The sequence below is a fragment of the Argopecten irradians genome, chromosome 4 (genome assembly GCF_041381155.1).
Source record: "Argopecten irradians isolate NY chromosome 4, Ai_NY, whole genome shotgun sequence".
Classification (NCBI taxonomy): domain Eukaryota; kingdom Metazoa; phylum Mollusca; class Bivalvia; order Pectinida; family Pectinidae; genus Argopecten; species Argopecten irradians.
The window spans coordinates 29,580,838-29,601,994 of record NC_091137.1 but is presented as its reverse complement, the minus strand read 5'-3'; the positions used below and the strand labels follow the sequence as shown (position 1 = coordinate 29,601,994).

General features: G+C 35.6%; 1 protein-coding gene across 8 annotated transcripts; it reads right to left on the bottom strand.

Moving 5' to 3' along the window:
• Positions 1 to 3,560: 3,560 nt before the first annotated feature.
• On the bottom strand, positions 3,561 to 19,838 carry LOC138321234 (uncharacterized). Of its 8 annotated transcripts, XM_069264750.1 has the most exons (12): positions 19,313 to 19,836; positions 17,661 to 18,122; positions 16,252 to 16,398; positions 15,911 to 16,006; positions 14,564 to 14,659; positions 13,174 to 13,269; positions 12,096 to 12,191; positions 10,315 to 10,410; positions 7,316 to 7,349; positions 5,250 to 5,359; positions 4,600 to 5,079; positions 3,561 to 4,385 (listed from the first exon to the last, which is right to left on the bottom strand). In XM_069264750.1, the coding sequence occupies exons 1-10, from the start codon at positions 19,484 to 19,486 to the stop codon at positions 5,316 to 5,318; spliced, it is 1,341 nt and encodes a 446-aa protein (XP_069120851.1). In that variant the 5' UTR covers positions 19,487 to 19,836; the 3' UTR covers positions 3,561 to 4,385; positions 4,600 to 5,079; positions 5,250 to 5,315. The 8 variants fall into 8 exon arrangements, with proteins under 8 accessions (XP_069120851.1, XP_069120853.1, XP_069120850.1 ...); XM_069264752.1 differs by lacking the exon at positions 7,316 to 7,349; XM_069264749.1 differs by lacking the exon at positions 4,600 to 5,079 and having other exon boundaries at positions 19,313 to 19,835.
• Positions 19,839 to 21,157: the final 1,319 nt, after the last annotated feature.

Sequence of the window (21,157 nt, the reverse complement as noted above, 5' to 3'; positions counted from 1 at the left end):
GGCAAAAAAGGAAATGAAAACCCATGTCAATTTCACAATATTTGTATATGATATGCCCGAGGTAATATGTTTTTCAAATATCATATAAAAACACGGGGTCCTCGATCAAAATTTCACAATTTTGCAAGCTTGAAGTTTGTAGCTCGCAACCCTACCTCCATTTCATCCAGTGCTAAGATGGGATATATTTGACTATTTTTTGAAAATCATGCCACAAAAAACTTTCTACATCAGTTCATACGTTTTTGTGATATTATATCTGGTTTATGTCTGTTTGTTTTTATGATTTTCTCCAAATTGTGTGTTTAAAGGAAATGCGTATGCGATTTTTTTTTTAGAATTCCGGAATTTTGGTCCGGCCGGGTCCCGTCTTATGATTTATAGCGACGAAGGGCACTTCCGGTGTTTAAAAATCCATTCCCATTTACGACAGGGACCGCAAAAACCTCAGAGATAGCATATAATTTTCATTTCAATGCTTTTATTTGATTTATTTAATGATTTTAAACATTCAATATTATATGTAGACAATTTTCACCTTTTGAAAAAATATCCAAGTGTGATGTCGTGGCGTATCGGAAACCATTCTGGAATTCAAAACAACCTCCGCAACTTCCGGTATAGCGTCATATGAATTGGCGCGATTTTCAAAAGTATGGACCTACCTTAACATTCATTTAAAAACATTATTCTAAGTACACAAAAAGGGCATATGATTAGTTTACTTTAAAACTCTTATGTCTATAAGCCTTTGATAGTAAGTCCAATTTGAATTATCATTAACAGAGATATTATGTAAGTTGGACAGAGGAGTCACCAACAGGCAACAGTTGACCTAGATGGGCTGTGTATTATATAACACTCTGTATATTCTATACACACTCTGTGTATTCTACCAATCAGAAGGCAGTGTTCCCATGTCTACTGATTGGTCCAAAGGAATATTATTCAATGAATAGGGAATTTATGAATGTTTATGAATGAAATGGTTGAAGAGGTCACCACTAGATGTCATTGTAGAGCAAGTCCTACTCAGTCTTACACATCAATAGTAAACCGGATAGCATTAATACAAACGCTAGTCGCGTTGTATTAAAAAATAGATTTCTATTGCTTATAGATTTTTATACACTTATTTTAATAACATTTTTTATTTAACTCGCCAATGTAACAACAGTTTTATCTACATTATGTATATCAAGTTTGCTGTAAATCATTTTAGGTTCACTGAGATGAAAACGATAAGCATTTAGGTGTGGAATTATAACCTATTGGTTTTTAATTTTTACATTTTTGTGAAGATAAAAAGACCTTGGATTTTTAGTAAGAAATGTTAAAAAATAACGAATTTTGTAAAACCCCCCCCTATTTTTATGATGGAACCAGCAACTTTATTTCTTTGACCTGCAAAATTTTAGAAAAAGTTAGTTACCAGAACTGAGGTGGTTTCATCTTCAAAATGTATGGGGTAGGGGTAATATACACAGCTGTTCTGAGTAAAAGTAATGCGTGATATTTATATTTTCGTAAAGAAACACCACCATATTATTTTTATTACATTTTTAACTTTCGTATACATTTCTATTTCCAAATATTTATATTAAAAAGGTTAGTCATCAGAAAAAAAGGATTTCACCATACAAAAAGTGTTTGCCAATGTCGTGACAAGTGGCGTAACCTGGGACCATTATTTTCAGCCCGTCAGAAAGGTTAGCAATATGATGTGGGCCACTAAACACAGCAAATTAACAATATAGTCGTTCTTTGAGTACAAAGAATATTTATATATGTAATCTTCTTCCCTGGTGAAGGAGTCGCAATAAAAGTGCCATTGTAATAAAGGGCAAAAGCATCACCGGAAAGTACAGTGTACTAAAAAGACGTAGTACTGAAGATACTAATTTTAAACAGGTCTTCTTCATGACAATGTTCCCGCTCATACCTCCGCAATAGTTACGGTGTTTTACGTCACCCCCTGCATTCTCCAGACCTTGCCCTATGTGATTTCTTTTTGTTTCCGTAATTGAAAGCATTCCTTCCTGGGGAGAAACACCACTTCCTACAGGCAATTGGATCTGCCATTCATCAGTACTTCGAGGGCATGTAATTTGAGCTAACTTAAATTTTGAAGTTTCCACATAGAAAAGAAAAAAACTTCTCAAGCATCACTCGCTATTAATTTGCTTTCACTTTGTTCTCTCCATTTGAAATCATCTGTCTATCACCCACAACTATATTACATTTATGTACCATGGGTTTTAATTTACTTTCTTTAATATTCATTTACTGAAAATTCAAAAAGAACTGTTCCATCATTGGAATTAGAAGAACTCAAAAGGTGTTTACAGGGGTAAATGAATTAAAGTTCCATTTACAGCAATGGTCTTTAAAGGACATGCCATATTTAAGAGGAAAATGGCGAATCTGGAACTTCATATAGTAGTAACATCTTCCATAGATTACTAAGATACATTTGCTAAGTGGATGGCAAGTGCCAATATGTCAAATTCTCTAACCAATCGAAATCGGCAATTGTGGCTACAAGAGCAATTGAATATTATACTTATAGGTATCTGCATCATAACATACCATAAATTAAGTGTTGATGTAAAGTAAACACCGATGATGTCATGACACATCATACAGTTCTGTACCCTTTCTGTACTTGTTTCTTTATCATAGATCATCATACTGGTTGTAAATTCTTATTCTGTAAATCTTAATATTGCAAATATCTATATAAACATAAGAAAGATAACAGCACTTCATTTTCTAATTAATCAATTGATTTTCTTTATTATGTTTTGTATTTAAAGAAAGACAAAAGGTCCAAGACGGAACTTGAGTCGACCATGAAGATTTTCTCTGGTATGAATCTGGTTAAAATCCATCATGTAATTGGTGACTACCAGTGATATAAAGGACGTGTTGGTGAAGGATGGATGTCACATCACAACGTAAGCTTACAGGCCCCACAGGCCACCTAGGTGAGCAAACAAGTAATATGTAACAGTAGAGGAGAAAATGTAGCAACCAGACCGGGATTCAAACCAGGGACCCTCGGAACACTAAACCGAGTGCTCTACTGACTGAGCTACCTGGTCACCGATGATCGACCCAGTCCCATCCTGCTACAAAAACATTTAACACTGAAACAAACATTTCATAGTGAGCTTATGAGCTATAAATGTTAGGGGTGAAAGTAAAACCAATTTATAATATATCTTGTGAATCTATATTCTTGGCTGTTCTATTTTAACTGCAATATTAATTTGGTTTTATTCAGTATTATAAAATAGTTCTTCTTGATCCATACAGTAATAGCATTCACATGTACAGCTTTGCTGTGTTCTTATTTACAGTATTCCAATCATGATCTAAAGTTCCCATGGCTTTATTTTGCTTATCGGAACTTTAAACTTGGAAAAACTAGCCCATGTCATGTTTTTACTAGACCTTGATTTCTAATAAAGTCAATAATGGCCCTGATGCGTTTTTTATTAGTCAACAACTGGTCAACTTCTCCTTGCACGGTCAGTATGGGTTCGTCATGGACATAGCTGATACAAATGACTTTACCTGATTAACATGATCTTCGGTCTATATAGGCAACAATACCTCTTGACCTCCTCAATTTAGACTTGAGTCATTTGAATTAAAAGTTGGAACGCTTCACGAATTTGCATGTAATCATTGCTTGACTTACTTGATCAATGTTTCAAAAAGCATGCTTTTGATTGCTTGAAGAGCTCCACACTTGGAGGTTCACACATTGGTTCCACTTGTATTCAAAACTTTCTGATGAGCTTAGAATACTGGTCACATAGCAGATTAGCCAAAACAGTCAACATCAGTATTTTGTATGATGCACAGGTCCAGCATATACTGTAACCATTCAAACTAGAATGTATTTCACGTTATTGGGTTGCCATCTCCCATGTTATATCCGTCACATGTAACTCTGTAGAGCAGTGACAGTGTTTAATAGGAAGCATGTAACTTGATTGTCTACCAAATCAGATGTTTCATTTGTTGTGTTCTTATTGAAGGTTTTGTTTATCCATCAAGTACACCAGTAGTCTTTTCTACAGAGAGCACAAACAATGGTTAGCATCAACATCCTTCAATGCACAAATTTTTTTCTTATGTCTTGTCAATTTCACTCATTGTTTTCAAAAGATCATGTAATGGATAACGTTTGTAAAGTTGAAGATAATGAATTATCTATCTTTTAACCACTACATCTGTTCTTCATTGGTCAACAGAGATAATACAGATTATTGCAAGCTCTGAGGAACAGAATCTGTTGAAGCCATTTCCATGATGTCCAGAAAATTTACAAAATGTAGGAATCTGTTAAATCTTCGACAAAGTCTTGGTGTGCTCTAGATAAAAAAAACAGATTGCAAGTTTTAGTTATAATTTCAGCAATATTTAGAATACAATTTCATCAACTTGAAAAAACGTAAAAGTAACAAAGGAAAATCACAAAAATCAAATATATTTGTGGAGAACTAAAAATGAGGATAAAGACATCTTTTATTAACCTCAGTTTCTAAAGATTTCCTTCATTATTTTCTACTTTGGAAAATTCTTTACCTTAAACCAGTAATCTTTGCTTTTATAATGAATCTTTGATTTTGTTGTTGTTGTTTGTTGATGGGTTTAGAGTTGATGATTGAGGCTTTGTCCTCTTTTCGTGTTTTTTTTATTTGGTTCCATTTGCATGATTAGTATATTTGATAAAGGACAGTATAGTCCTATACATCCTGACGGGAATAACACTAATATTTCTCCGTCAACTAAATACTTTCTACAAAATTATTTCCATACTTCCATGTGTTCTTTAGAGTTGTCCTGGTTGGTATGAAGTGTGTCATGTCTGTAGTGTCTGTAGCGTCTGTTGTGTCTGTTGTGTGTTTAAAGAATATCCAGAGTCTCTTATATATTCGATATCAGGAAGCAGGAGTGGCTTGAAGATCATGATTCCCAAAATGATGTCAGGCAATGATTGAATAATAACTTCCTATATATGAAATAACTTCCTATATCGGCTTAATTCTTAGCTGATGTTACTGCCTGAAAAACATTGGTCAATCATATTAATTTATCAAATTATATATTATATATAGCTTACTTTTAACTTAAATCTTTAATTTAAATTTTCATACCAAGGCATCTTTATACTTCACTTTAATGTTTTTTCCTGTAAGTCACCTTCATACTATACTCTAGAAGTTTATCCTTACCTAAAACCAGATGTCACCTGATCAACAGATCTACAGTTAATTAAGTTTCTGGGCTCGTATAGATCGTCAGTTGTGCTGTTTTCTTCGAAGAAAAGCTTCTAATACATTCTCTGAAATCCAAATCATTACACTATAAGCTCCATAATTAGTTTTACAATAATTTAATGAAAGTTTTTTAAAAGGTTTCTGCAATGTATAAGCTTACTGCTTACAGAACTACATCATGGTAATATTAGTATCCTTGGTGTCCTGTCATCCCAACATGTCACATGACCAAGATCATGTCTCTATGCCTCTTTGTTATTAAAGTTTTCGACTTTTTGACCTATGTGACTTAAAATGAAGATCAAGGTCATTCATTTGAACAAATTTTGTAGCCCTTCATATCCAGCATACTATAAGCCAGAACTCTACGTCCCCTACTTTTGGAGAATTTTTTTTTAAAAGGACAAGGACATAGTCATTCAGATCCCCCGCCAATGGAGATATCAAAGCTGAAGTGAGTTTGATTGTGGAGACTTATGTGTATGAAAAAAAAAACAGGAAAAAGGAAGTTGAGCTAAAGAAAGATGGAGTATAATTCAAGTAGAGCGGGGCTGCAATTGTTGAATCAGGTATACAGCCTTGACATTTGTTGGCGATAATTTTCCCGGTTTTTTTTAAATATTTTACTCCACGCAGTATTAAATTCAAGGTCTGTGTTGTCTAATGTCTTAAGATACATATATCATTCAAATTTGACCGCAGTTTTAAATTCGTATTTTCTTTCATCCACCAAATAACACTGCCACGAATATAATCCAAATGTTTTTCTTTCTTTTCTGGTAAGGGCAGATACAGCAAGGTGAATAGTTTTATGAATGTGAAGCATATAGGTGAAAAACTATTAACCTGTTTATAACTAGTACAATGACAGTGTCATAAAGGGCCTAAAAAGAATGTGTCTATGAAGTTTCGTGGAAATATCTCTGCTGGTTTTAGAGTTACCAGGTATGCTCCGGAAATGAACCTGCTACAAAAATATGATATTTTCAGCAATGTTTCTATGGTTACAGAAAAAAGCACAAAAAGTGAAAACCTAAAAATAGCAAAAGGCACTACTAGACCATAAGAACAATGTGTCTATGAAGTTTCATGGAAATATCTCTGCTGGTTTTAGAGTTGTGCTCCAGAAACGATTCTTACACAAAAATCTGCCAATTTTAGCAATGTTTCAATGGTTACAGAAAAAAAGTACAAAAAGTGAAAACCTTAAAATAGCAAAAGGCACTACTACACCATAAGACTAATGTGCCTATGGAGTTCCGTGCATATATCTCAACCGGTTTTCCAGTTATGCTGCGGAAACGAACCTGGTACAAAAATATGATATTTTCAGCAATGTTTCCATGGTTACGGAAAAAGTACAAAAAATGAAAACCTAAAAATAGCAAAAGGCACTACTAGACCATAAGAACAATGTGTCTATGAAGTTTCATGGAAATATCTCTGCTGGTTTTAGAGTTGTGCTCCGGAAACGATTCTTACACAAAAATCTGCCATTTTCAGCAATGTTTCCATGGTTACAGAAAAAAGTACAAAAAGTGAAAACCTTCAAATAGCAAAAGGCACTACTAGATCATAAGAACAATGTGTCTATGAAGTTTCGTGGAAATATCTCTACTGGTTTTAGAGTTATGCTCCGGAAACGAACCTGGTACAAAAATATGATATTTTCAGCAATGTTTCCATGGTTACGGAAAAAATGCAAACCTAAAAATAGCAAAAGGCACTACTAGACCATAAGACCAATGTGTGTATGAAGTTTCGTGGAAATATCTCTACTGGTTTTAGAGTTATGCTCCGGAAACCATTCGTACGGACGGACGGACAGACGGACGGACGGAACCCATTTGTATATCCCCCGCCAACTTCGTTGGGCGGGGGATAAAAAGTTGATGCTGGACAGATGACGGACAAGTGAGCTAAAAACTAATGAAGACTTTTTCTCTGACTAGCTATAGTCATATGAGATGGTGTGATTGTAAGACCTAAATTATCCCCTATCATTTCCATTGAATACTTACTAGTATTATGATTAATTCCATCCTTCTTGAAATTCTACAGCAGTAACAAAAAGACATGACATTATATCAACAAATGATAGATCCCATTTTACTACGTATGTGGGCAATCTTAGTACCTTCAGGAATAATTGATGTAATATTTTCCAAGTATACTTTTTAAATAATGTACATGTCGTATTGAAATCAGTGGTAACTTATAATATACAGTACTCCAATCAAAGACTACACCTGGGAATTACATCATCATTTAACTGGTGTGATTCACAACTTGTTTCGCATTACCTCATTTAAGGAAATTACCAACAAAAGTTAGATTCTCAATCTAATTCAAAACACTGGTATCTTGATGTCCAGTTCAGGCACCAGTGATAGAGTTTAGACACTGTAGATTCTAGGGTAGGTTTAACTCAAAACAAGTATAAAGCATTTAATTGCCCAATTAAATTTTAAAACTACAAATAACATTATGACAATCTACATCTAAACCTACTGGCAAATCACTAGCAATGTCCTCTGGATCCTAAAAGAAAGACAGATATACATTCTAAACAAGAGATCCCAGAGGGATCTTGGCGCCCACCAAAGAATGATCTATGTCTGACAAAGGAAAGAGAGATCTTTTCTCTGCTTTTCAAACTTTTACTACATATTAATACATATGAAATTTAAGAACGATCCTTTGAGTACTTTCTGAGATACATGACAGTAACAACCTTCAATTATCAAAAAACAATATGGCTACCTGTCGGCCATCTTTTTGACCGATCTGAATATGCAATATGCACAACTAAGGTCTTAGGGGAACTTACATATAAAATTTTAGACAGATCATTTCAGTACTTTTCTGAGAAAAAAATGGTAACAATTTTAAATTAAGCTACAACTATAAAAATCCAAGATGTGGCCTATCGGCCATCTTGTTCACCTTTCGGTCCGAAAATGCGATAGGCACAACAAGACCCCTAGGGGAACCTGCACATGCAATTTGACACAGATCCCTTTAGTACTTTCTGAGAAATAGCGGTAACAAAATTCAATTGTCAAAATCAAAGATGGCGTCCTGTCGGCCATCTTGTTCACCGATCGGTACCAAAATGCAATATGCACAACTAGGGCCCTAGGGGAACCTACATGTGAAATTTGAAAAGAATCCCTTCAGCACTTTCTGAGAAATAGCGGTAACAAACTTTAATTGTCAAAGTCCAAAATGGCGGCCTGTCGGCCATCTTGTTGACCAATTGGTCCCAAAATGCAATATGCACAACTAGACCCCTAGGGGAACATACGTGTGAAATTTGAGAGAGATCCCTTCAGTACTTTTTGAGTAATAGCGGTAACAATCTTTAACTATCAAAATCCAAGATGGCGTCCTGTCGGCCATCTTGTTCACCGATTGGTACCAAAATGCAATATGCATAACCAGGGACCTAGGGAACCATGCACATAAAACTTGAGACAGATCCCTTCAGTGCTTTTTGAGAAATAGTGGTAACAAACTTCAATTGTCAAAATCCAAAATGGTGGCCTGTCGGCCATCTTGTTGATTGATCAGTCCCAAAATGCAATATGCACAACTAGACCCCTAGGGAACCTACATGTGAAATTTGAGAAGAATCCCTTCCGTACTTTCTGAGTAATAGCGGTAACAAACTTCACCTATCAAAATCCAAGATGGCGTCTGTCGGACATCTTGTTGACAGATTGGTCCCAAAATGCAACATGCACAATTAGGGCCCTAGGGGAACCTACAGGTGAAATTTGAGAAGAATCCCTTCAGCACTTTCTCAGAAATAGCGGTACCAAACTTTAATTGTCAAAATCCAAGATGGTTGCCTGGCAGCCATTTTGTTGACTGATTGGTACCAAAATGCAATATGCACAACTTGGGCCCTAGAGGAACTTACATATGAAATTTGAAAAGGATCCCTTCAGTCCTTTCTGAGAAATAGCGATAACTAGAATTGTTAACGGACGGAAGGACAGACGACTGACCATGGACGAAAAGCCCACCATCTGATGATGGTGGGCTAAAAATGTCTATAGGATCCTAATAACAAGAGGCCCAGAGGGCCTGTATTGCTCACTTGGTTATTGTAATGCCAAGTAATGGTCTGAATAGAAGATCATTGTTTCTTTTCTTAAGGAATTTAAAGATTTACATCTAATTTCCCTATTGGGACCAACTCTTTATAAAATTTATTCAAACTATGTATTGGGACCAACTCTTTATAAAATTTATTCAAACTATGTTCCCCTTCCTTAAAGGATGTTTCTGACTAAATTTGGTTACATTCCATGCAGAACTCTATGAATAGTAGCGATTTAAATGCTTTACCTCTATTTCTCTTATTGGGCCCGTCCCTCCTGCCCCCGGGGGGTCAGTGCCAAAATTTATACAAAATCTGTTCCCCTTCCCCAAAGGATGTTTCTGACCAAATTTGGTTAAATTCCATGCAGAACTCTATGACATTAAAGTAGCGATTTAAAGGATTTACCTCTATTTCCCCTATTGGGCCCTGCCCTTCCTGCCCCCAGGGCGTCAGACACAAAATTTATACAAGCTCTGTTCCCCTTCCCCAAGAATGTTCCTGGCCAAATTTGGTCACATTCCATGCAGTACTCTATGACTAGTAGCGATTTAAAAGAAATGCTGACGGATTGATGGACGCCATGCTATGACATAAGCTCACCAGGGCCAGGTGAGCTAAAAAGACAGAGACATGGGTAACAATTTTTTACTACTATCAAAACTTAAATTTTCATTCCAGCTCAAAATACATTAATCTCAATGCCCAGTTCAGGTTCTTGTAGCAAATATCAATCTAGATTATGCGTCAGTAAAAAAAAAGGTCAGAAATCAGAAGCATTTAATAGCCTAATCACATCTATAGTAAAACCAGAAATAGTTTTCAAAATTCACTATTTCTTCTCTTAAAAATTTAAAGCAGTGAGACATTTTAAACAAAGAAACAAAACATGACATAGACAGACAATATTACCTCAATGTTGTTTTCAACTGCATACTCCTGCTTTATCTGCATACCACTATCTACATCTGAACCTACTGGAAAATCACTAGCAATGTCCATAGGATCCTGAAAAAAGATAGATATTCTAAACAAGGAATCCCAGAGGGATCTTGGAGCCCACCAAAGAATGATCTACGTCTAACAATGAAAAGAGGGATCTTTTCCGTGCTTTTCAAACTTTTACTACATACTACATATGAAATTTGAGAAAGATTTTTCCAGTACTTTCTGAGATATATAGCAGTAACAAACTTCAATTATCAAAATCCAAGATGGCATCCTATCGGCCATCTTGTTCACCGATCGGTCACAAAATGAAATATGCAAATTATGCATAACTAGACCCCTAGGGGAACCTACATATGAAATTTGAAAAAGATCCCTTCAGTACTATCTGAGAAATAGCGGTAACAAACTTGTAATTGTGACAGGTGCTGTGACATTAAGTTCCCCCAATCTCCACAGAGCCTTATTTGACAAGAGTGATCTAGCTTGAATGATGATGTGACATTGTTTTACCGGTAAAGAAATTTTATTTTACAGAAGAAAAATGCTTTTTGAAAAGTCACATTATTTAATTTAATAAAAGTAAATATATTAGGCATAGAAATGCCTATAATTGTATTAGATTTGTGTTCTCAAACATGTTGCTTTTTGTACAATTTTGACCAATTGCATGCCGTGGTGGTCATCTTGGTTCTTGGTCTGCAAAAGTTGCCCAAAAAAAAATGACCTCAAAATATTTTATGTCACTAGTAACATTGCTGACCAGTGAATAAAGGGAGATAACTATTATTGTTTTAGAAAATATGAAACCGTCAAAAAATTTGTTTTTTTACTCATAATTATGGTATTTTTTACTTTAAAAATTAAGAATCTGATTTAAACTACATATTGAAACCAATTCAAGGCAATTTGGACCAGTAGTTAAATATCTATAAGCAATTCAATTTTGAACAATGAAAGGCTTTGGCTTTGGATGCTGGTCAGAAAAAATGAAACAGGTTGACACATCTGCAGGTCACGAGATATGATCTTACAAAATTTCATGGCGATTCGACTTAGAGTTTTTGAGAAAATATTCAAACAAAGTCACGGCAGTAAAAGAAGAACCATCTGATGATGGTGACCTAAAAAGGTAGAAACAACTAGAACTGTCGTCAAAGGGGACAACTTATACCACCCGTTGCACAAATTTAGTAAATACTCCATTAATAGGGGACATTTCAGAACCCTTTATAGTGTACTCAACTCCCCTTTATGTCTGAGGGTTCTGAGTACCAAATTTTATCAAATCTGTCAACTAGTTTAGGAGGAGTTTGAGGGACAAAATTGTGTCTACAGATGGACAATCTCATTCCAGTATGCCCTCTCTTAACTTTGTTGCGGGGGTGTAATTCTTTTATTCTTTTATTGAATGATAGACAACAGTATTAAGATTAAGTATTTATTATAATACACGTATATTACATAAAAGCCTATCATCGATTACAAGGTAAAGGGGAGTAACTCATACGTGACAATTTAATTGACTAAGAACACGGAATTCGGCAGCCCGGAAAACTCGTAATCTGGACGGTTTAGGCTGGAAACCAAGGTGTCCGGATTACCGAGGGTCCACTGTATATAGGGAGGGTATACCAGAAGTAATATTGGTCACAATAAATAATAAAAGGGGACTCGCTAAAAAAATAAAGCAGTGTGACATTTTAAACAAAGAAACAAAACATGACGTAGACAGACAATATTACCTCAATGTTGTTTTTAACTGCATACTCCTGCTTTATCTGCATACCACTATCTACATCTGAACCTACTGGCAAATCACTAGTACTGTCCATAGGATTCTGATAAAAAGACAGACATGGGTAACAATATTTTACTACTATCAAAACTTAAATTTTCACTCAAACTCAAAATCCATTAATCCCAATGCCCAGTTCAGGTTCTTGTATTGATTCAAATATCAATGTAGATTGTGGATTCAGACAAAAATTAGTAAGGAATCAAAAGCATTTAATTGCCTAATTACATAGTAAAACAAGAAATAATTTTCAAAATCCCCCTTTTCTTCTCTTAACAAGAGGCCCAGAGGGCCTGTATCGCTCACCACGTTTGTAATTCTAAGTAGTGTTCTGAATACAGGATCATTGTTTATTTTTCTCTACCTCCAAGGATGTTTCTGACCAGATTTGGTTGCAATCCATGTAGAACTCTATGGCTAGTAACGATTTAAAGAACTTGCCCTAATTTCACCTATTGCGCCCCTCCCCTCCTGCCCCCAGAGGGTCAGAGCCAAAATTTATACAAAGTCTGTTCCCCTTCCCCAAAGATGTTTCTGGCCAACTTTGGTTCCAATCCATATAGAACTCTATGACTAGTAATGATTTAAAGTATTTACCCCTATTTACCATATTTGGGCCCGCCTTCCTTCCCCCGGGAGGTCAGAGCCAAAATTTATACTGACTCTTTTCCCCTTCCCCCAAGGATTTTTCTGGCTTAATTTGGTTATATTACATGCAGAATACTATGACTAGTAGCGACTTAAAAGGATTTACCTCTATTTCCCCTATTGGGCCCCATCCCTAATGCCCCCGGAGGTTCAGAGCCAAAATTTATACAAACTCTGTGCCCCTTCCCACAAGGATGTTTCTGGCCAAATTTGGTTAGAATCTATGCAGAACTCTATGACTAGTAGCGATTTAAAGGCAATGTTGACGGACGGACGGATGGACGACGCGCCATGACATGAGCTCACCGGCCTTTTAAATAAAGCAGTGTGACATTTTAAACAAAGAAACAAAACATGACATAAACAGACAATATTACCTCGATGTTGTTTTTAACTGCATACTCCTGCTTTATCTGCATACCACTATCTACATCTGAACCTACTGGCAAATCACTAGCAATGTCCTCACGATCCTAAAAGAAAGATATTCTAAACAAGAGGCCCAAGGGCCTTAACGGTCATCTGACTATAGATTTGATCAATATTGACAGGAGGCCAAATGGACATGCATTGCTCACCTGCATGCAATGGTATTTTTAGGTGACCTTGGTCATAAATTCAAAAGGTAAAATATCAAGAGTACCGTGTTTATTAAGAAATTATTGCTTAATGATTTAGCCTATTTGAGCCCTTTCACCATGAATGAAGCTTAGGTTATCCAATTGAACAAACTTTGTAGCCTTTTTACCTCAGCATGCTACAGGTCCAATACAGGAGTTATTGAGGAGTTGTGGAAAGATTTCAGCCTATATGACCCCTGTGATCTTGAATTTAGGTCAAGGTCATTCATTTCAACAAACTTTAATTGATAGCCTTACAGCCCAACATCCTTTATGCATGTCTTTGGTTCTTCTAATTATTGAGAAGTTGTTAAGATTTTTTTCCTTTTTTTACCTTTACCATAAATAAAGCGGCAATGGACGCTGCTTCCCTCCCATCTCTGCCCTCGGGGGTCGGGCCAGGCTGGTTTATTAGGTCATCTGACTCAAAGTCGTCTGCCGTGCGCTGTGCATTAACTTTTCACATTTTGAACTTCTTCTCAAGTTCTATCAGTGCGATTTAGCTGAAACTTGGCTGAAATGATCATGACATGGTCCCGACCAAGTGTTGTTATTAATTCGGGTTGATATGAATCCAAGATGGCGCCTCAGCCGCCATCTTGAAAACTCATTTTGAACTTCTTAAGTTTTACTATTGCAATTTAACTGAAACTTGCATGAAATGATTCTGACATTGTCCAGATGGTGTAGTTCATTGTCGGGTCAATCCGAAATCCAAGATGGTCGCCACAGCTGCCAGCTTGAAAACACATTTCGAATTTCTTCCCCAGTTCTGCTGGTGCAATTTAGCTGTAACTTGCCTTGAATGATCCTGACATGATCCCGACAAAGTGTTGTTATTTTTCGGGTCAATCCGAAATCCAAGATGATCGCCACAGCCGCCATCTTGAAAACACATTTTGAACTTCTTCTCAAGTTCTACCAGTGCGATTTTGCTGAAACTTGCATGAAATGATCCTGACATGGTCCTGACAAAGTGTTGTTATTTTTCGGATTGATCCGAAATTCAAGATGGCCACCACACTGGTAGAATTTGAGAGAAGAAGTTCAAAATGTGAAAGTTTACTGACGGCGGAAGACGACGGACAAAACATGACCACATAACTTAAACAAAGAAACAAAACATGACATAGACAGACAATATTACCTCAATGTTGTTTTTAACTGCATACTCCTGCTTTATCTGCATACCACTATCTACATCTGAACCTACTGGCAAATCACTAGTACTGTCCATAGGATTCTGATAAAAAGACAGACATGGGTAACAATATTTTACTATTAACAAAACTAAATTTTCACTCTAACTAAAAATTACAGTAAATAATAATTTTCAGACTACAGACTACACAATCCGTTTTCGGCTCTCACACACTCTACAAATTTTGACAGAATATGTGTGGCTTAAAAAATTAAATCAAATTTTTACAGAGTCTTAAAAACAAAAAATGGCCAAATTTGGAGGGCTATTTTTAGCAATATCAAATTTTCACTGAAGCGGTACATCCACTTTCAGTTCTTGTACACAAAAAATATTTAGTAATTATTTGGACTATGATGTCAACAACAGATGGTGAACATTAAAGACAAATCTAAAACCGGTAAAGTTGTCATCTAAAGATAAAACTATTGGAAGGTCTATTTATGGAAATTTCAAGCAAATACTACATCTTTGCTCGCAATTTGTAAATAATTAGGAAACAATGTTATTTATTTTCAAACATGGTCATAATAACATCACCGAAGTCTTATGTTCAAAACAATTTGCATTGAGAGATATAGTGAAATAGCAGCGTACCGGTGCCTCAATCAGAAAATTTAAGTGAATTCAATGGGTGATTTTTTTCACTTTTTCGAATTTTTATTCCAATGGCTCCCCCACTTCCGGTTATTGTACACCTGCACATTTTTGTATTGGCAAAATACACAATAGTAAGAGGCCATAGTGAGAATTACGGAAATATCAGAAACTGGAAAGTTTGCCAGTTCAAGTTCAAAACTTACGTATTTGGTCAATTTCTACAAATTATCAATATTGTATATGGTATCATGCTGTTCACTAAATAATTTACCAAAACAGTTCATTTTTAGCATAAAGAGATACACTGACTTTTTGATTTTCACATTAGCTTAATTTATGTATATTTAGGATGGTTACCATGGCAACTAAAACTGGAATGATACATAACTATCATACTGATTGTATCAGGATTGTCCTAGATATTTGAAATTCAACAATTTCATCACTAATTATCAGGTTTAAAATTTGACAGATTTTGGACCAAAAAGGGCCCAAATCATACATACCGCCCGTTTGAATCTGGATTATGGCGTCAGTCAAAACAAGTAAGGAATCAAATGCATTTAAATGCCAAATCAAATAGTACAACCACAAATGATTTACAAAATTACCTATTTCTTCACATAAATATTAGGCAGTGTGACATTTTATTGTCAAGGAATCAAAACATGATATAGACAGACAATATATTACCTCAACATTGTTTTGAACTGCATACTCCTCCTCTAACTGCATACCACTATCTACATCTGAACCTACTGGAAAATCACTAGTACTCTCCTCCGAATCCTGAAAGAAAGATAGATATTCTAAACAAGATAGATTTTTTTATTGACCGATAGGTTACAATAATTTTTGGTTGTCATAAACAATGCAGTAGGCCACCAGTGGCTTGATCTAGCTTATAACTTAGCAAGTAGGAACATGTAGGGTACAGTTGTTGTGTTTGGGCAATGGACTCTTCTTAAATAATGAAAAATATATACCTGGAAGGTATCAAAAACACAGGATTCATTCCTATTTCATATACTTACTGTTTCTCTCCTTGTCTCAGCATGCTTCAAATAGCCAGTAAGAACCTTCACAATGGTCTCCTTTTGTTGATCAACCAGAGCTTTCTTTTTCCTGATAATTGCTCTGTATGAAACAGATATCCCCAAATCATGGAGAATTTGGATGCCCTGTAAGAATAGTATGGTGTGAAAGATGTCAGTTAAAAGTGCTACTATTACCTAGTTAAAGTTATATGTAGTATAACTGGGTGACAGACAAACATGTTTGATCCCTTTTAAACATTAGTTACATTACAGAATTTATTTATGCACTGTAAAATTATTATTTTTTATGCCTTATTTATATTTAGATAGAAAAATACCTGCAGGACTTTACAAGTACTAATAACACTGTAGAAATGTGAAATGAAATTGTACACCAAAACTTGAATGATCTGACCATATGTATTCATTTTACTGCACTAAAGACATATATATTATGATTTTAGCAGTACTGCCAAATATTGTTATCAGCTCTTATTTGTAGTTTTAAAATTAAAACTTTTGCATTGTAACTATTGCAATTCTCAAAATGTTGGTAACATTTGGTGTTGTTTATTTAAAAACTTTTCTTGATTCGTGAGTAAGAAAATAATGGCACATCTAACTTTAATTATATAATGTTTCTATTCCTTTCCTTGTATGTCACTGTGATCCAAACTTTGAAATTAGTTAACAGAACAGATGTTTATTATATGACTGGTGTTTTTGCTGTATTTTGATTGGCCGATACGTTTCTCAGAAGTATTCATCAAATGGGATATCAACCCCGAAATCGTTGAGAATAGCACGCGAAGTTACTGGACTCAGTCCAGATACCTCTCGCGAGTCCAGTAACCCGTGTCAAAAATAAATCGAGGAAACCTCCCTTTAAATGCAACGTCATAATCACTTTTGACATCGAGTCGTACCCAAATATAGCGTAACTGGAGTTTCCTAATTCACTGACGTCGGATTAATCTATTGTGACGTCATTATATAGTCGGCAACATATATGGCGGAAGGCAGCAAGTTTACTGCGATCAACGGTGATCAACTGCAAACTTTAATTTATGGAAAACGTTCAAGAATGTCAGTCGGAAGGTTGATGCAGCGATAAAATATTTCAGTTCTACTAGTCTGGATATATACCATATACTACATGTACATGTAATAGATAAACTACTTTTGTAAAAGAAACATTTGCAAATATCATCCTGTTTATTGTAGTAAAGGCTTTTTGAAGAACCGGGTTAATATCCTGTAAATGTCATATAATAAAACAGTTATCGACCTATTTTCAGGTGGATCGATACGGTGAGTTATCAACCCTCGAAAATGATATACACTTATTCAGGTTGATAACTCACCATATCCACCTGAAAATAGGTCGATAATTGTATAATATATACCCCTTTGGTTAATCCACAACTGTCCAAAACCAGTCCAACAATATACTGTAATTGTGATAGCCTTTGAGAATGGGAATAAAGAAGAATGGCTGCCGAGGTCAACATATATGAAACATTCCTCTTAGTGTCCAGGCTAGATACACTTGCCAACACAGAATGCAAATATGGAGCTGCAGTTTGAAAGCAGTCATTATTCATTTTCCAATCAAATGTTAAGACAGCCTCATTGTTAGGGTCATACCCCTTGAAAACTGGACATTCACTATTCGTTAAAAATGACAGCTCTTTCCCAATTTCAGAATTCACAACTTTCAGCATCTCCTTTCTGTACTTCTTATCTTTAGCCAAACTCTTGATGACTGTGTTTTCACCTTTGTTGTTAAGAATTGCTTTTAATGCAAGTTGTTCAGCACCATTTCTTATAATTTTGGAACGCACAAAACCACGATATTTTACAAGCACCTGTAAATAAAACAAAAATCAGCCGTAGTTATAGTGTTTAATGACATACAGGCAAAAATACCATATTTTAGAGTATGGAAAAATAGTGTTTTATTAAACAATTTTCATCTTCAACCCTGGTTATCTGAATAATCGATAGAATGATTAGTTATAGGTTCACGGTAATCAAAAATAGTTAGAATCTGCATGCATGCATAAAGTTTGATACAATGTGCTTGTTTGATTGGTTTGAAAAATCTGTATATATATTGTTTCTGCATGTATATGAACTGCAATAAGCTAAACATATTTATAACTAAGATTATCTTGTTGAAAAAGTCTAAAGTGTTGCCAATTAAAATTGCAGTGATGCCAGTAGTTGAATGCAAAAGTATTTTTTTTTAACCAGGAATCTAATGTCTACTGTAGAGCAACAAATATGAAATGCAAGTACTGGTAACTTAAATTGCAAATGTCTGTATCCCAATTTATTGAAATTGTCTGAAATTATTCATAATATAGAGAAGAATAAGAAGTAGATTTTTGTTCAATATGTACAAATAATTATTTAGTTAAGAAATATTTCTATCATGAGTTTATCCAAGGATTTATAAGCGAGAAGGATTTGTCACTCAGGGTCTTGGATGAATGCCTGTCGCGAACGCTTTTGTGTTTGTGCACTGTCCATGACGTTGGACAACTGATTTTCCTTTGTTATATCCACTGGACCAACTTTTAATGTAACTTGCGGGTGCCAGGCTTACCGATCGTGACTTACTTTCTGAAGCGCGCCATCATTTCATGAGGTGTCTAATTTCAGAAATTTGTCAGAATTTGTTGAAAAAATAGTTGTTATTCGTGGTTCATCAGTGTCTCGCGTGGAGTTTAGTAGGTATATGTTTCTGGGATGTTGTGGAAAGAGACAGGTTTAATGGAACCTCTTACCGGTAGCAGCAGTACAATTAAAGCACAACACTCGAAAACTTCCAAGGCACACATCCCATACACAGTCCTTGAAGCTTCACAATAAATTAAACTCCACACCTTTTATCCTTTTATCTTAAACTGCACAAAAACTAACACAAAAAAATCTTTAAATTTCAGCACTGCACATAATATTCACACGCCCCTTACCCCCAGATCGTCATTATTGACGGCTCGACCTTACAATTATAAGATGAGTCAGTGACAAATCTGTATGATTTACTTACCTTAACTTCAAAGTCTTCATTTACAGCTGTTTGTGTTGCTCTGCTTGATGTTGATACGTTGTTGCACGGTATTATTGGTGGCAAAAGGATTATCGGTATTGTTGACGAGGACGGTATGCACGTTTGTGATGTCGACTCAACAATTTGACTTCTTTTCACATCTGTTGGTGTCATTGTGACATGCGAAGGACTTTGGCCACTCTCATGTAACAACCCTGGTAGCGATTTTAATTTTGAAGTTATTTCTTTTGTCGATTTACGTAACTTCTGCAGCCTGTCTAACTTATTGATACACCCGTTACACGCTATTTGCTTTTCATCTGATGCTGTACTGTAAATGACAATAGAGCAAATATTTCTGAATATTTGGTCTGGCAAGATTGGGGAAACAACTTTCTATATGATTTCTTGTTTTGTATGACATTCATACACAAACTACAAACTAATATCTTGGTTGTGTCCATGGAGGCTGACATATTGTTTTGTCGTGGATTCCTTTTAATAATAGTAACACAAAAGAGTTCCAAAGCAGTGTGTTGCGCATTATGATTGGTCGATATATTTAAACATAAACGCCGATTTCCATGGGTCGTTTTACTTAGTCTGGTTCCCTGCTGCGAGTGCTCCTAATAGCGCAGAGCTATCGGAGCATTCGCAGCAGGGAACCAGACAACGTTTTACTAATCGCGAAGGTAGCTGACGGATGCTTCCTAGCGCTTGAAACTAGCAGGTTGTTGTATAGGGCCGTTTTCGTTTATTCGGAACAACCGGTTCGACCATTGGTTAAAGTCATTATTTCAAGTATAAAACCTTACGAACCTGCATTTTTTTATACTGGCCTGTGAGGGCTTCGTCAAGGCTCGTCTGAAAACACTATAAAATCACCAGGTCCGTCTTTAATTAATAAACGAACAACTAGGTCCAACCAGTCAAACAGCATAATCGAAAACGGCCCACTGAGCCGCGTCCGGAACAACCGGTTCGACCGTTTGTTAAAGTGGTAATCCCGAACAGAAAGTATCGCGAAAAGACGATTTACAGGATCATGCAGAAACGGGCAGAATCGGAGTACAAAATAGTCGTTAAAATGATAAATATGCATTAAATTATAGTGTAGATATCAGTTTTATAGGTCCATACTTTTGAAAACCGCGCCAATTCATATGACGCTTTACCGGAAGTTGCGGAGGTTGTTTTGGATTCCAGAATGGTTTCCGATACGCCACAACATCACACTTGGATATTTTTGCAATAGGTGTAAATTGTCTACATATAATATTGAATGTTTAAAATCATTAAATAAACCAAATAAAAGCAGTGAAGTGAAAATTATATGCTATCTCTGAGGATTTTGCGTTTCCTGTCGTAAATCAGAAACATATATACATAGAGATTGGAAACTCCTTCTTTGTCTTTGTTGACAGGCAGCGGGACCTCCGGTTTATAGGCATTTTCCCTTGGCTAACTACTTTCAAGTGTATTCTTTTAAACATGATATTTTTGCATCAATACAAAGTTTAAACATTATATCATGGTTTGATGTGACCAGTTTTTCCAATTGATGTTATTTAATATGTTTTTTGAAAGCATGAAAATCGGCAATTTTACCTGGTTTTTCGAAAATCAGACATTCAAAACCGGAAGTGCATTTTGTTTTATTAATATATAAGTTAAAATATTATTTTTTCTTTCCAAAACCGTCCTCAAACCATCTGAAAATTACTGAACTTTTGTAACATTTCAAATTTATTCCGCTGTATTCAACTATTTAAAAGTTTATCTAAAAAAAACCCTAAGCACATACAGAGGTACACCTGCCGATCGTAAAAATGGCGGAGTTGCCAA